Consider the following 16863-nt stretch of genomic DNA (forward strand, 5'->3'; position numbering starts at 1 on the left):
TGTTTTGCTGCACTGCCATACTGTGTTTTTTTAGGACCATATATGGAGTAGAGACCGACCGATATGGGTTTTTCTAAGGCCGATGCCGATACCGATCATTAGTGGTCAGAGTCAGCCGATGGCCGATGTGACCTGCCGATTTTTAGGGCCGATATGCTATCGTATTATATTTATTTGGCATGCTTAAAATCATACTAGTAAGAGGAGGCACAACAGTTGTAAACTTCACACAATTTATTGAAAATAAGGTTAGCATTTTATAGTGACTTTAAAGTTACTATATCACTATATGTTAATAAAAAAAATATTAATTTTATTTAGATTGTATTATCCATAACATTTTATTTTATTCATTATATAACATATGTTCTATATACACTATATATTCATGTTTATAGTAGAAATATTATGTTGGCTATTATATAAAATTTACTGTAGGGGCCTACTAATTAACAAATGTATGACTTGTTGCAGTCTGTTAGTCTATTAATTATTCATTTTAATATGTTTAACAGAGTGCAAGAAGACTTCCATAATGTGACAACTTTAGATAGTTACTCCAAAACGGCAAAGCTCATTTCTTCTTCAACTCCATGCAGTTGAAAACGAATGGACATGGGAGGACAATGTTATAAAATGTTCACATTAGGGCTGCAGCTATTATTTTACAAAAATGGGTGACGTTTAAATTAAGAATAAAATTATAAATAATGCAAAAACAGACAGGTGCTGTAATTTAAATATAGCTTTATCTGTTTTTTTTTCTTCTTCAAATGAGCTCCTTAGCCAGAGAAACGCGTCTCATCAGCTGTACTGGAGGTTCGGTGCGTGAGCGGAAAATGAGTTGAGAAAGCTGAAGAGCGCGGACTTTATAGGTTCAGGATAAAATGAGCTTTTATCAGAAAAGTCTGGAGGGGGTTCTAAAGTAGAACCCGACAAAACAGAAAATTCTGCTCATCGTTTCATTTAATATCTAACAGCGCAAACCGCTTTAAACGGGTGAGTTTTACAGCAGAACAGCAGGAGGCGGCATGATTTAATGTCTGTTTGTAGTGAAGGAAAAAGAGATGTTTTGTTTTAACTCCATTATTTTAGAAACTATTTGTTTTATTAATTCGTTTACAATAAAGCTTATTTATATACAGTGTTGGGAGTAACGGCGTTAAAACTAACCTTACTAACGCCGTTACTTTTTTTCAGTAACGAATAATCTAACTAATTACTATGACTGTAACTATAACGCCGTTACCATTTCCGACACCCCGTTACTGCACGTTACTTTAGCAGCTCTATGAACTTTTTTTTTTTATTTCGCTTTGCCCTGGTTAACCCCTCCTCTGTCCGGTGAACTTGAGCTTCTGGTTGCTGTGCCTGTGGTTTGGCGTGGTGAAGTGAGGCACAATTGTGACGATTTGCGTGCTCTAATCAATTCAGTGATTGCCGTGGACAACCCAAGTTCCGAATTAAGGACGTTAAGCTCTTTTTAGCTGCTCCGGTTTTTGTGGTGCTGCTGCTTTCTATTTTAGAGCTTAGATTCTCTGCCCGAATCCCACCTGACCTGAGGACCGACCCGAAATCAGGCTCCTATTTTTATTTTATATAAAGCTCTGGTGTGATAATCACAATGTTGCTAAGTAACCAATTATTATTGTTCACTAAAGCTAACGAAATAGCGAAAATTGAAAGTGAAAAACATTTGTGTTAACTGAATCTAATAAAAACGGTAATTAAAAGGAAAAACATAACTATCTCGAACTGTATTTTGTGTTTATAAAACTAACTAAAACGAACTGAAATTACTGATAGAATACCCTCATTTTTGTGTTTAATTTATTTATAAGCGCTGTTGTACAGCGGAGTTGTACAGCGGGAGTTGTTGTGCCGAGCGCGCGGCACTCGTGGTCCGTTAGTTCTTGTGTAAAGCGCTCGCGCTAGCAAGCCCACCCTAAAATGAACAGAAAAAATAAAAACAAAATAAAATTAAACTATAATAAAAATGAAAACTGTAATCACGTAGCTCTGGGCGCACGTGAACGCCTCCGCGTTTGACTTGCAGCATTGTGTGTAGCTGTTCTTAAAAATCATTTAAATTAAATAATAGTTCTATGCTTCTATGTTACAGTGTTAATTAACATAATTCTGATTATATTTCGCTCATTCAATCAGCCCGAAAACAGACAGTTTATGGGGCGGATCGGGTCAGGCTCATAATGACAGTTTATGGTTCGGGCTTGGGCAGAATGTGCACGGGCTCCGGCTGGGTCGGATTTTTTGGGCACGATCTAAGCTCTATTCTCTTTTGGTGAAGCTGTTATATTAATACCATTTTAACGGGCATTAAATTGTTGTTTTTGTCCATTATTTTGTTTTATATATACATATTTCTTTTGAGTGTGGCTTGGTTTGTTAAATTTCATCCCCAGACGCGTTTTTCCGCTTTTTTCAGTATTACAAGTTTTAGTAATTTTCTTTGGTTGTGTGGAGAATTTCGTTTTATTTTTTTGAAATTCGTTAGATTATATTTTTGTCAACATTTTGGGTTTATTTTCGTTTGTTATTTTTTGTTATTTTTCTAATAATAATAGTAAATGCATAATTAATTTCCTTTTTTTGACGGGCGAATAATAAAAAGTAACGCTATAGTTACTTTTACTGGTAACTAATTACTTTTATAGTGGAGTAACTCCGTTAGTAACTCAGTTACTTTTTTGGAGAAGTAACGAGTAACTATAACTAATTACTTTTTCAAAGTAACGTGCCCAACACTGTTTATATATAAGGAGAAGTACAGTTCTCTAATAATCCTGACTAACCAGTAATTATTATTTCAGCGCAGCTGATGCTGCAAATATCCTTAAACAGTTTTAGTCCTGCCCTTTTTCATTTCGTCTAAAAATAATTTAAATACTGAAAATATCAAGTGTTAATTTGATTTTATTTACTTAGATTTTCGTTTCTGAAGAAGAGATGTCAGTTATTTTATACTAGAGCTTATAGATAGGGCTTGCCTTGCATAGTCAGGGCTCATTCCAAATGCACTCCTGCCATCAACGCTAAGCATAGTTTCGTTTGGAGAGAAATGCTACAACACCGATGCAGTTGAAATTCTATTCTTTTTCAGTAAATGAAGCAACATCACAGATTACTAATCATGAGAGAAAATATAGACTTTGGGACACTGGATTGTAAAAATGGATGCCTTACCCGTTGAAAGTCTTGCTCACTCTTGAAACCTTGTGCTGCGTTCCAAGTAGCTGCCCGCAGATGTGCCGGATTAAAATCGGCGCGGCCAAATAAGAAAATCGGCCGATGCCGATTGATAAAAAAATAACAAAAATCGGCCGATTAAATCGGCTGGCCGATCGATCGGTCGGCCTCTAATATGGAGGCAACTCAAATCTGTCCACATAACCCTAAAAAATAAATCACAACTGTGTAACATTAATGCCAAAAATGGGATTTGATTAACCTTAGCCTAGGGATGCACAGTGTATCGTTTTAGCATGGGATATTGTAATGTACACATGTGCAACCGTTACATGTCAAAACTTTGATGCTGCTTTAAAGGAGAAATTTGGTGTGCAATGGATTTCAGGTGTACATGAAAATGAGTATGAACTTTTGTCAAATAGTCCACCTCCACTCTCCCCCAACATTCTAAAACACAGTGTTTTTAGCTGATGCTCCCAACAGGCTCACAATGCTAGTGATACATAGTGGACATAGCATTACCCATGCAAAAAAATCCCTACTTTTACACCATTAACAAGCTCAAAGTAGTTCCACTCTTTTCCAAATTCTTGCAGACCTCCTTTAGCATGGTAATGTCAATGCAGTGCAATTAGACTATTCATGGCTAGCACCAACAAGCAGTAGCATAATGCAATACTGCTAATATTACACGCAGGTTGTATGTGTAAATCTGCCCAGATGCTATTTATTTCATAGGTAAATGGACAACAATACAATTTGGCTGAGCATAACTTTATTCTTTATCTTTAAATTCTTTAAAGCTGAATGCAAAAGAAAAGAAATGCAAGCCTGGACTTGCAGGACATTCTTTCCATTTAAAAAAAAAACACAAATTCGTAAAAAGAAAAAAAAGGAAAACGAAAAAGAAGACGAGCTGCCGCAAAAGAATGCATGCTATTCAACAAAGCACAGAGCTATCTGTATCACGAGTAGTGATGAGCTCAGTCATCCAGCTCCGCTGAGGTTCCATAAAAAGCTTCTATGAAAGATTGATAGGGCTACTGCTTATTATTCCATTGACTAAGACGTCATTGGCGTGACCTCCGATGCCAGGCTGGGGGTTGTCTAAAAATGGATCCTATTCAAAGAGACACACGAGCCATCTTTTCAGTGCTTAACAATCGCCTGGCTCCTCCATTCACATCTCTCGAGGACGAGAAGTTAAAGACTGTCCCGGCTCAGCACATCACTCACCACAAAGCTGAACACAGGATGAATAACGGACAGATGTTCCAGTCATCTGTCAGCGATATTCTACGTCTCTATCACATACATGAAGATGGACCAGTACATACTGCCTTCCTGCCTTTAGATACCACCTATAAATAAGCACCGCACATCCAAGATTTATTTACCACTCACTATTCACATAATCATGAGTGTGCTCAGAAGAAGCAGCCTACCTTGAAGTTTCCATTTCGTAAAACGGACTCTCCCAGAACTTGCTGAAGAGATTGAAGAGCTGAAGACACCTGCTTTCATGGCAACCCACAAGTTGTTCAGTCATCTTTATACTACTCTACCCACTGTGTGGTCATGACAAGCAATGAGCTGAAGAGCAATAAAGTGGTGATATGATGATAAGAGCTGGAGATAACGAGTGTATGACTTGTAGGAGAATGTGCAAAGTAGAATGAGAACTATGTGAGATTGGAATGCTTTTTTGGCCTACTTTTTCCATTGACACACTAAGTGAATGAGACCGTAGTGAAAATAAAACAATTCATGGGTGAAACTATGTAAATTGTGCAAATTACAAGCAAAAATGGCCTTCCTAATAATGTTTCAACTGATTCACAATTGCTGTATAAACACCAGATTTATTAGTTGAACCTGTGAATGGTAATGAATACTAATGACTGACAAATGTGGCATGCGTTTATGTTCATGTACAATTAACATACAATTACCATAATCCACTCCCATTAATTCCAAATGACCTCCATATCAGGAAGCCCTTGGACTGGGAAATGTAGAGAAATGTTGGCCCAATCCCATTTCTCTTTTTTATCCCTACCCCTTGATTTCTGAGTGTAACCCTTCCCCTTAAAACAGTATTACAAGGGGAATGAGTGAAATCCACCTCCATCTAAGAATTGGTACACACTTCAAGGACCCGATGCCTTTGCGTTTGGTCACTTGCCGGTGATTTTCATAGATTTCTGTTTGGAATGTGCTTCTGAAAAATCTCAGTTTGAAGGGTTATGTAGGCCTAAAACTCACCCTATCCCTCCAACCTAACAAGAATCGGGACACCCTACCCCTAGGCATGCCCAAACAAAACAGAAGAGTAGGTTAGCTATTAAATGTTGCATAAGCGCAAATTAATTTATCTCAATCGTCTGAAGTTGACTAACTACCCAGTCCTCACTTTCAGCTGATACTGTAAATGTGCACAAGTTAATGATTATGAGGTTGCAGCTTTGTAGAGCTCTGTCCAGTATATCCAGCAACAGGGCAAGATCAGGGTCTTTCAGGGCTGTTTCCACTGGTTTTATCTGCTGTGATTGTTCACACAGGTCAGTAAATGCTGTTCTGAATATCTTTACAAAAAAAACAGTTTTGTTTGCCAGCTGAGTGTAATTCTGTTTCATTTTAAAAGGTATCATTTTGCTAGAAACCATTTAGTACTTGTCTTTTTATGAAATACAATAGGTCTTCTAGCTTCTAGCATGAAGTGCAGAGCTGCAGTGCGATGCTCCTGTTTTTTGTAGCTATCCGTGGCAACCGACTGTCCAATGCAGAGCCATTGAGAGAGTGTCACGGGGTGGTTAGTCAATCAGAGGTGATACATTTGTCAGTAATATTCATGAGTAAGAGCCAAAATTATTCTGTATTTCTTCCTTGCACGCTCCTCCACTGCATTAAAACAGCCTAAAACAGAAGCACCAGAGCACTTTCTTTACAAAAGACAGCTCACAGGGCATTCATTCACCACTGGAAAAAAAGGTGTTGTATGCAAGATTCGTTCTGCTTGCGTTTCTTTAATGAAGGCCAGTGAGTTTACCCTAAGGAGGAGCATCAAACTGCACTACATAATGTGTCTTATAATGTTTATAATGTAATGTATCTTATTCTCTCATAATCCTGGTCTGCCTGGTCAAAATGCTTGAGGGGATTTTGTTCTGATTTAGTGCTTGTAATGCTTGCAAGATACACATGGTGGCTGTGTCTGTGTGCTCTGACTGCATTTAATGAGAATGGATGTCTAGTGGACACATAAACTCTCTCACTCTCTGTCTCTCTTGCGCTCTCCATCTCTCTCTGCAGGCCAGTAATCAGCTTAAAGACAGAGCAGCAACAGAGCAATGTGTGATGTAACCTCACAGCAGACAGTTTCTCAAGAGTAAGGGGAGGATACACGTCTCTCTCTTTTTCGCTCCGTCTCTTTCTTTCTTTGAATAGCAAACCATGGTGCTGTGTCTGTCTGGGACTGGGCTTAGGAAACAGGCTAAGCATAACAGGCTAGAGGTCAGCTAAGGCTCTCAGGCATCTAAACATGCTAATCTTTCCAGGCCACTGTTTGCACTCTTCAGTGAACAAGCACATCAAGCATGAACTCCTAAACACCCCTCGCTGCATGCACACTACCTGAGAAGTCGTCAGAAAGTTCCGAAACCTGGCACCTGAGGAGCAGGGTTGAGTTTCACTTCCATCGGCTGCCCGACATGCACAGCCTCACACCACAGAACACACTCTGTGTACAGCACAAAGCCATGTCACCAGAGGTATCAGTGTATCCTGTGCTGCTTTTAGCTGCATCAGCAGACTGAATCCCAGAGCTCTGGCAGAAAGGACCAGGAGTGTGTTCTATACTATATTATAACTTAATCCAACAGTGGAGCTTCATACACTCTCTTTAATGCAGATCATCAAGTAATCAGAAAGAATTTCAGTGCATTTCAGTGCCTAAACTCAACACCCTAGATCTCCCACCCCTCAAACAGCACAACTCTACCAAGAACAATCATTCAACAACAGCTGACAGAACCATTAGAGCAAAGGAATTACATTGGAAAAAACTTTGCAAAGCACTACACCATGGAGTTACATTGACAAATTGAGTTCAAACTTGTGTGAAGATATAAAATCTTGATTACACCATTTTGAAAATAAAATCGCATTAAATCTGTATTAAATCTGTATTAATTAATTAATTCGAATTAACCAAAATAATTGTGAAAATCGCCCATCCCTTTTCCAGGGATGTCCATGCATTTTTTTAACAAGACAATGCAACATGTTCCATACATTATAAAGGCATGGCTGCAGAAAAAGGGGTTAGCGGTACTGGACTGGCTTGTTTGCATCCTGTCTTGATCTTGAAATTTGGAGTCGTAGTTGTATGAAATCTCAGGATCAGTAGTCAAATTCATCTTGAGGTCATTTTGGAGCGAAGAGAAGCCAACGCTGACACTTAAGGCATTCCTGCCTATACCAGAGTTTGATAAAAAAATATGATAAAAAAACATGTATAAATTCAAATGGTTCTTAGATATGACATGGTTATTTACATACTCAATGTCTTTATTATATAAATATTAAAGATCCTCTTTTATAAGGACGCAACATAGTTGCTGACAAAATGCAAGAAGCACAAAGCACAAACCGTATATTGTAAGATAATTAAGGAGGGGGTGCAGAAAAAGAGATAAGAGTAAAAAAGACATTTATTAAAAGTAGGGGAGTGTGGGTGAGAGAGAGAGAGAGACAGAAAGAAAGAGAGAGATAGAAAGACGCCTACTCCATTCACAAACATTCCACTGCCCACACAATAGGCCTTCTGCTCGATTCAGCTGAGCCAAGCTTGGTTTCTGAAGGCTATATGTGTGTCCACTGAGGTGGAGTGGGAAGAATTGCTGCCTGTGGATGGATGCAAGTCTTTGTGTTTTCATAATTTGTTATGATAAAGGCCACTATAGAGCTGATTTTATTGGACAATTCAGTGAAATATATTTAAGAACATCTACATTTACCATTAGTTAATAAGAAAACAATCAAAAAATAAAACTAATCATCACTAATACCCCCTTGTTTATCTGGGGCTGATCTTACATGTTGTTTTTTTGTGGCTGATTCTACTGTCTGTATGTGCTGCTCCCTCTCTCTTTCTCGGTCTCTCTCTCCAAAAGCAGGACAGTAGATAGACCAAAGGAGGCTCACCCCCTCCACAGTGCAGCGTGTCTGTGTATGTGTATGTGTTACGTAACAGCTCCAGTGGCAGAGACTGATCCAGCCCTGCCGCCACATAACCAGGATCGTCAACTAGCGCTTCTATATACCAAAGCGCAGCCGTCTGCACGCGGCCCTGAGGGGAAGACTCCAGACACACAAATACGAACGCACCAACGCTCACAGACAGAACCATTAGAGCAAAGGAATTACATTGGAAAACCTTTGCAAAGCACTACACCATGGAGTTACATTGACAAATTGAGTTCAAACTTGTGTGAAGATATAAAATCTTGATTACATTATTTTGAAAATAAAATCGCATTAAATCTGTAATTCGAATTAACCAAAATAATTGTGAAAATCGCCCATCCCTTTTCCAGGGATGTCCATGCATTTTTTTTAACAAGACAATGCAACATGTTCCATACATTATAAAGGCATGGCTGCAGAAAAAAGGGTTAGCGGTACTGGACTGGCTTGTTTGCATCCTGTCTTGATCTTGAAATTTGGAGTCGTAGTTGTATGAAATCTCAGGATCAGTAGTCAAATTCAAAGTCAAATTCACACAAATACGAACGCACCAACGCTCACATATACACACACACTCACTCACATACTCATAGTACACACAAGATTCCAGCACATGCAGACAGATGAACACACATATAATGATGATATAATGGTCTAAATCCAGCGAGTACATAGTATTGCTATTTTCCGTGTGAATTAATTGGCTTGCCAATCTGCGTTCGCACCATGTGTTCAGTAGGCTGGGCTTACAGAGCTGTGCTCTTCAGTGTTTTGGGAGAGGATATGTAAAGACAGCCTCTGCCATAGGCAAGGCAAGTGCAGACTGGTTACATAACCCAGTGGCCTGCTAGTAAACAGGTTGAAGAGGAAGAAGCAGGCTAAAGTGTAACCAAGGTCTTCCTGCAATGATTGATCAATGGAGAAAAATCAGGACTAAACCAACACAGTTTCTAGCGGTAAAGCTCTGAAAACAGGGTCAAAAGTGGGATGAGGACATTTTACAGAGCCTTCTGTCTGTAACCTGCATTCATTTTGCCTGTATTTGTGGGCATTTTCTAAGAGTTTATGAATGCAGACAGTAAACATCAAGAAAACATCATCATTACCTTTTGTACAGTCGCCACATTTGTTGTCGTTAAAATATTTTGACTCATGCATTGTCACATACAAATAGACTTCAGTATAAAACATCTGGAAACCTCACGTAAAGTCTGTGCTGATTTTTTAATGTTCTCAGGCTAAAATATCTCCAAATAAACAACTCAAAGCAGTCATTTGAGAACGGGGCTGCTGTAGGTGTTAACTGTGGAACAAGAATGCGGATCAGTGATGTGTCTCATGTTAAGGTTTTGGTGGGTTTATGGTCCAGCGCAAACTGAGGACTGGAATATGGATAGGTAAGTAGATTGATCTTGTATGTCTGATATTCGATAGTTAGTTAGTTATGTATTGGACTGCTCTCATCTCTACTATCCAGACTCAATGTCTGAAAAATACACAGCTTATTTCCTCATGGTGCATGCCCACATCCAGCCACTGCATTTTATCATTTTTATCAGTGAGTGACGCCAAGTGTAAACAAACCAGCATAGCATTGGCTTCAGCTGAAACATTCTATGTGGAAGTCTTAGCTACAAGCAGTGTAAAATCCTGGAATATAACATTTAACAATTACTTATTCTCTCACGGCCTACCATTACTATCGACTTAAAATGCTAAACACTGAATAAGCTATGGGTGAGGGTTAGCTACTGGTGCTCATCAGGAGCCTGACACATGCCATAAAAATAGGTTTTTAATGGTTGTTGGACATTTGACCATTGTCTTTATTTAGTACAGAACATTTGGTACAAGCTTCCCCACCTGACCAAGTCACATCAGCTGAAAAAGGTCTATGGCTATGATCATACAGCAGGTAAAAGTGACCCAAATCTGAGTTTCTCCAAGTCCATCTTTTCAATCCTATTGGGACAGTCTTCAATCCTATTGGGACACTCTTTATCATTTTCTTGTGAGCTGTATATCTGACATCCCTCTGAACAGTTCTTTAGGTCGTAAATTGTACTCAATGATAGATAGATAGATAGATAGATAGATAGATAGATAGATAGATAGATAGATAGATAGATAGATAGATAGATAGATAGATAGATAGATAGATAGATAGATAGATAGATAGATAGATAGATAGACAGACAGACAGACAGACAGACAGACAGACAGACAGACAGACAGACAGACAGACAGACAGACAGACAGACAGACAGACAGACAGATAGATAGATAAGGCTATAAAAAATGTACTATACAAGGTTAGATATATCTGTAAACAGAGCAGTGCAGTAAAAGTTTGCTAATGGTCATTAAATAATTAAATAATTAACAGAGCAAAGTGCAATGTGCAATGACATTGGTTATGAAAGTGGTTGATGTGACAGAGAAATATAATATAAATATGCATCTGTGACAAATATAGTTCTAAAAAGAGAATGTGAATATGTGAATAACCAATCATCAGTAAAGTGTACTTGAATGTAAGTGAGGGATATTGCAAAAAACTCTGTTATAATAATAACTACACAATTCATAGAACTAGCACAAACATGGAGAGGAAAAAGAGTGGGAGGCCCTGATGCACAACTGCGCAAGACAATATATATCTTAGTGTGTGCGGTTTGAGACAAAGACGTCTCAAAGATTGTCAACTAACATCTGCACTAAACATCAGTGCAGAGTCCACTTCAAGATGCTGGACTTAATGTTGTGAACAGAGGACTGTAAAGGCATGGTAAATGCAGTGTGATGGTCTGGGGCTGCTTTGGATGTGGTAAAATATGAGAGTTATATGAAGTAAAAGGCACTTTGTAAAAGGAAGGCTAGTACAAGATTTTCGGATCTGAACCCTATTGAGTTGTTGTGGCAGCAGATTGACCGTATGGTACAGAGGAAGACAGCATGAAGCCAAACCATGTTGTGGTAGATGCTCCAGGAAGCATGTGGTGAAATCATATCAGATCACCGCAGAACAATGCCCAAGCCGTACGAGCAGGTGTTGTGCCTAACTGCAGTGGATGTGAGGAACACTCTGCGCAGAGTCAACCCACAAAAAGCTGCAGGACCAGACAACATCCCCGGCAGAGTGCTCAGGGAGTGCGCAGACCAGCTGACAGATGTTCTCACGGACATCTTCAACATCTCCCTGTGCAGCGCCACTGTCCCAACGTGCCTCAAGTCCACCACCATCGTCCCCGTGCCGAAGAAGTCCACAGTGTCCTGCCTCAATGACTACCGTCCCGTTGCACTTACACCCATCATCATGAAGTGCTTCGAGAGGCTAGTCATGAGGAACATCAAGACACAACTGCCCTCTTCACTGGACCCCCTGCAGTTTGCGTATCGTCCCAATCGCTCCACGGACGATGCCATCACCACCACCCTTCATCTCTCCCTCACCCACCTGGAGAAGAAGGACACTTACGTCAGAATGCTGTTTATAGACTTCAGTTCAGCATTCAACACCATCATCCCACAGAACCTCACCAGGAAGCTAAGCTCGCTCGGCCTCAACACCCCCCTCTGCAACTGGATACTGGACTTTCTGACGGGGAGACCCCAGTCAGTCCGGTTCGGGGGCAGCACCTCCAGCACCATCACACTGAACACGGGGGCCCCCCAGGGCAGTGTCCTGAGTCCTCTGCTGTTCACCCTGCTGACTCATGACTGTGCTGCAAAACACAGTTCTAACAGCTTTATCAAGTTCGCCGATGATACAACCGTGCTGGGTCTCATCACCAAAGGCGACGAGTCAGCATACAGAGAGGAGGTGCAGCGGCTGACAGACTGGTGTACAGTCAACAACCTTCACCTGAATGTGGACAAGACAAAGGAAATGGTTGTTGACTTCAGGAGAGCACAACACACCCACTCTCCACTCAACATCAACGGGTCCTCTGTGGAGATTGTTAAGAGCACCAAGTTCCTTGGTGTCCACTTAGCAGATAACCTCACCTGGACCCTGAACACCAGCTCTACAGCCAAGAAAGTCCAGCAGCGTCTCTACTTCCTCCGGAAGCTGAGAAAGGCCCGTCTCCCTCCACCCATCCTCACACTCTTCTATAGAGGGACCATTGAGAGCATCTTGAGCAGCTGCATCACTGCCTGGTTTGGGACCTGCACCGTCTCTGACCGCAAGACCCTCCAGCGTATTGTGAGGACAGCTGAGAGGATCATCGGCGTCTCTCTCCCCTCCATCACGGACATTTACACCACCCGCAGCATCCGCAAAGCAACCAGCATTGTGAATGACCCCACCCATCCCTCACACGAACTATTCTCCCTCCTGCCTTCGGGAAGAAGGTACCGCAGCATCCGGTCCAGCACGACCAGATTCTGCAACAGCTTCTACCCCCAAGCCATCAGACTCCTTAACTGCAGAGACTGAACTGATGGTTTTTCTGTACATGCACACACACTCTTACCCCACTTACCCCAGAAAATGGAAAGCACTAAAAACCCTACTACCTCACTGGACTCTATTGCACACTGTGTAATAGAGTAATTACTACCTCACCTGGTCTTTTTTGCACACTGCAAAATTTGCACACTGTCTTGTTATTTATTATTCTTTGTCTGTATGGTGTTGTATTGTCTGTCTGCACTTTTGTACTGTTGCACTATTGTTCTGTCTACACTGTGTTTATGTGCACCATGGTCCTTGGAGGAACATTGTTTCGTTTCACTGTGTACTCTGTATATAGCTGAAATGACAATAAAAACCACTTTGACTTTGAGCTAGAATGCCTAGAGTCAGCCAGGCTGTAATGGCTGGGGGGCTTTTTGATCAAAGAAAAATGTGCAAAGTACACAATTATCGTTTACACTACAATCAATATTTCTTATTCTGACAATGTCTGCATGTCCTGTTTATTTGCTATATTTCCCAATCTCTTGTGTGTTGAAAACAAGAAAATGTATTGTGCAGTAAGTGTATATGATGACAAAATTGGATTTGGGCTGCTATTTGGGCTGGGGTGTTTATCTGTTGTATGAACACAGCCTAATGTTTTTTTTTCCAAAGAAACCTCACTGAAAAGGACACCAAGAATGTAAGTGACTCACTCTGTTTTGAGACACCTCTCCACACCCTTACTACCCTGTACTACATCTGCTAAGCCCACCGTACAAAAGAGCACTGTTTTTTTTTAACTATCCCAACTCCTTCACAATTGCTTCTTGTTTGTCAAGACAATAGGCTCAAATGTGTGCCCACAAAGACTTTTCAGCTACGTGCAAAAACATGTGCATGAACCAAAAAAAAAGCTAGGATCAAGGCTTTGGTGTGCATCCTAACAAGCCGCCAAGTAACTTTCCTCCAATGTTTAACCAGCCACTGCAGTCCCACAGGGGCCTCTGCGGACCTCAGCTGTCAGATGCTCTCAAACACGACTGCACCTTTGCTCTCCAAGGGAAACTCAGCCAAGGACAGAGAGAAAGGCTCATTAAGGCTTACTTTAGTTCCAATGCCCCAGCCAAAGTGAATGCTTTCAGGCTGCGCAAGTGGAGGTCGATCCTTTATGATGATCTGAGATCAATTTTGATAGCCATTTTGAACTGTCTACAGCTGGAAAAGATTTTAGCTGTCGACTTCAAAAAATTAAAACAACCATCATCCAGTGCATACATATACTTTGTCATATATGGACAGGTGTTTTGGACACACCTCTTAAACTTTGGATTTGAATGTTTTACCCAGTCCCATTGTCAAAAGTGTATACAATCAAGTACCTAGCCATGCAGTTAGTCTTTACAAACATTGATAAAAGAATAAGTCCCTACAGTGCTCACTGAATTCCAGTATGGTACTGTAATAAGATGCTATGGGTAGCATTCGACTTGGTGAAATTTCTACCCTAAACATTTCACTATTGACTTATAAATATTATTAAAAAGTGGAAACATTACGCAAACCCCAGTAACTGCAAAAGCCATGAAGTGCAGACCACGCAAATTAACTTACAGAGGGGGGTCGCCAAGTGCTGAAATGCACAGTACATAGTGCTGACTCAATAGCTGCAGAGTTCCAAACCTGCTGGTACAGCTGCAAAGGGGGGACTGACTCCATATTAATGCCCATATATTTAGAATGGGATGCCATAAAAGCACTTAAAAGTGTAATGTGTTGGTGTCCCAAGTCTTGTCTCCTGGACCTATAGGATTAACGTGCAATGGCAATGCATCATATCCCTCATGATGACAGGAGGCACATTTCAGACAGTTGCAATAAAACCTCTCACTTATGCAGACTACCCTAATGCTATTGCTTTTGGATATCACACAGAACAGAGCAATTAAGGGCTCCTTGGTTGCATTGTTATCTAAGCGTTGTCCAGTCATTGCATCAGCTCTGTCATTGGTTAGATAGAACTGACCATCTGTGGTCTGTGCGGGACCAATTTTTAAGTCTGCTGACACTGGACACAAAAAGGTAGTTTAGAGGAGAAAAATTAGATTAGACAAAATACTGGCTAAAACATACTGGGATGGGCAGAGCTACACATCATACTGCAACCAGCCAGCAGAGGCCCTAGACGTTGTCCTATACTTCCTTTTCTACAGTCTGTGTTTTGGATAAATAGCATTTACTCCTTACAGTACAGCTTCAGAAACCTGTAGACTATACTTGTACTCTATTTAAGGCACAATCAAAACTCATTCACTACATTTTAAAAGCTCATTGAGCAAGAAGGCACCTTATTGAACTTAATCTCAGCTTTTTCAAAAAACAAAATCTGAAAACCATTTCTTCATTAAACTGCACACTTTTAGTAAACATCAAAAACACCCCCCACCGGTAGACCTATTTCTTGATCTCTGCTTGTTAATCCAGGCTCACACTCTGGGAGAAGCATTCTTTGAAGGGCCTTTGAAAGAAAAAAAACCCTGCTGATATAAATGAAGCTGTCATGTAGGCTTCTAATGCAGTTCACTGTTAGCATGTTTAAAGTTGCACGATGTTTTATAACATGGCCTGTTATAAAACAGGAAAGAAGGGTGGGGTTAGAATGAGTGACTAGAGTGGAAAGGATATTTTCAGATATGCATACGGTATACTTAAAGCAGCAGGTCATACGATACTTTCTTTTAAATGGAAAGAAAAAGGGCAAAATATTATTTTAAAACAAGCATCAATGTGCTTCTGGTACTATTCATGTAACATCACATATATATATATATATATATATATATATATATATATATATATATATATATATATATATATATATATATATATATATATATATATATATCCTAAAACCATGCTGTACTGTGAACAAGGAGATATCAGAACAGCAAACTCAGTCTTTATCTTTAGTTTTCAAAGAAATGCAAAATTAAAACTGAAGAAAGCTGGCAAGCTAAAAGAGATAGCCAGAGGTATTTACACTTGGTAGCTAAATGCATCTCTATTTAAAATATCGACAAAAACAGGATTGCTGAGTGGGATGGAATATGCAAACTTGCTTTATGTTCTGCAATAACTTGAACTGAGTTGTGGAGGAGTGCGACTGCGTTCTTTTGCAGATCTTTTTGCAGATCCAGATCTTTTGCAAGAATGAGCTAGGGAGTTGGGATGGTGTGGCGATCATTCATTCAACATCCTGACCTCACTAACATTGATCTTGTCACTGAATACAATCACAAGAAATGATCACAAGAAATGAACACAAGAATGCTTATGCAAACAAAAACAAATTAATAGTAAGCATGGCTTCCTTGGACTAAACAGATGTGTATATCACTGCTGTCCAAAGAAAAGCATCTTTTTAACCACATCATTTGAACAGAGCAGCTGCTTCTTATTGTGTGTAAATTTCACAAATTTCATAATGAATGAGCCAATAAAAACACACACAAAAAAAATTCAATGCAAGTTAGGAAGTTGCTATTTTAAAGATGTTTTTAGGTTTATCTTTGGTAGAGAGGATATATACAAACCTAAAAATAGCTAAAAGGTGGTGCAATACAGTTCTGATATGCCATTTTTTTTACAAAACCCTTAGTAGAACCAATAAAAATGCTCCAACATTATTTGCAATAAAATCAATTTCCACTGCATGTTAGGAAGTTTTAGTTGATACACTGTTCTGATATGCCATTGTGTAAAAAAAAAAAACCTAAGCGCTTAGTAAAACCTACAGAAGAGCTCCAACATTATTTGGAATACAATCTCTTTCCATAAGTTCGATTTTTTTTTTTTTCATTTTCCTGCAATATTGCTATTTTGGACTTTTTTTTCAGTTTTTTTTCCACACAATACACAAAGGTACACAAACATAAAAACGGCTAAAAGGTGCTACACCACAGTTCTAATATGATGCCATTTCTTAACAAACCCCCCACTAACAT

The 16863-nt window shown here is 39.7% G+C and overlaps 1 protein-coding gene across 3 annotated transcripts in view; it reads right to left on the bottom strand.

Annotated features, from left to right (window-relative positions):
• The window catches only part of rhobtb4 (Rho related BTB domain containing 4), an 87994-nt gene that overhangs the window by 42873 nt on the left and 28258 nt on the right, over nucleotides 1-16863 (bottom strand). Inside the window, exon 1 of one of the 3 annotated variants that reach the window (XM_022667441.2) lies at nucleotides 4656-4762. The exons of the other annotated variants lie outside the window; for them this stretch is intronic. Coding sequence (XP_022523162.2) covers nucleotides 4656-4759 — 104 coding nt within the window. The 5' untranslated portion in view covers nucleotides 4760-4762. Of the gene's footprint in view, nucleotides 1-4655; nucleotides 4763-16863 lie in introns of those variants that run through there. 3 annotated transcript variants of the gene reach the window in all.

Source organism: Astyanax mexicanus, chromosome 22 (genome assembly GCF_023375975.1).
Source record: "Astyanax mexicanus isolate ESR-SI-001 chromosome 22, AstMex3_surface, whole genome shotgun sequence".
NCBI lineage: Eukaryota > Metazoa > Chordata > Actinopteri > Characiformes > Acestrorhamphidae > Astyanax > Astyanax mexicanus.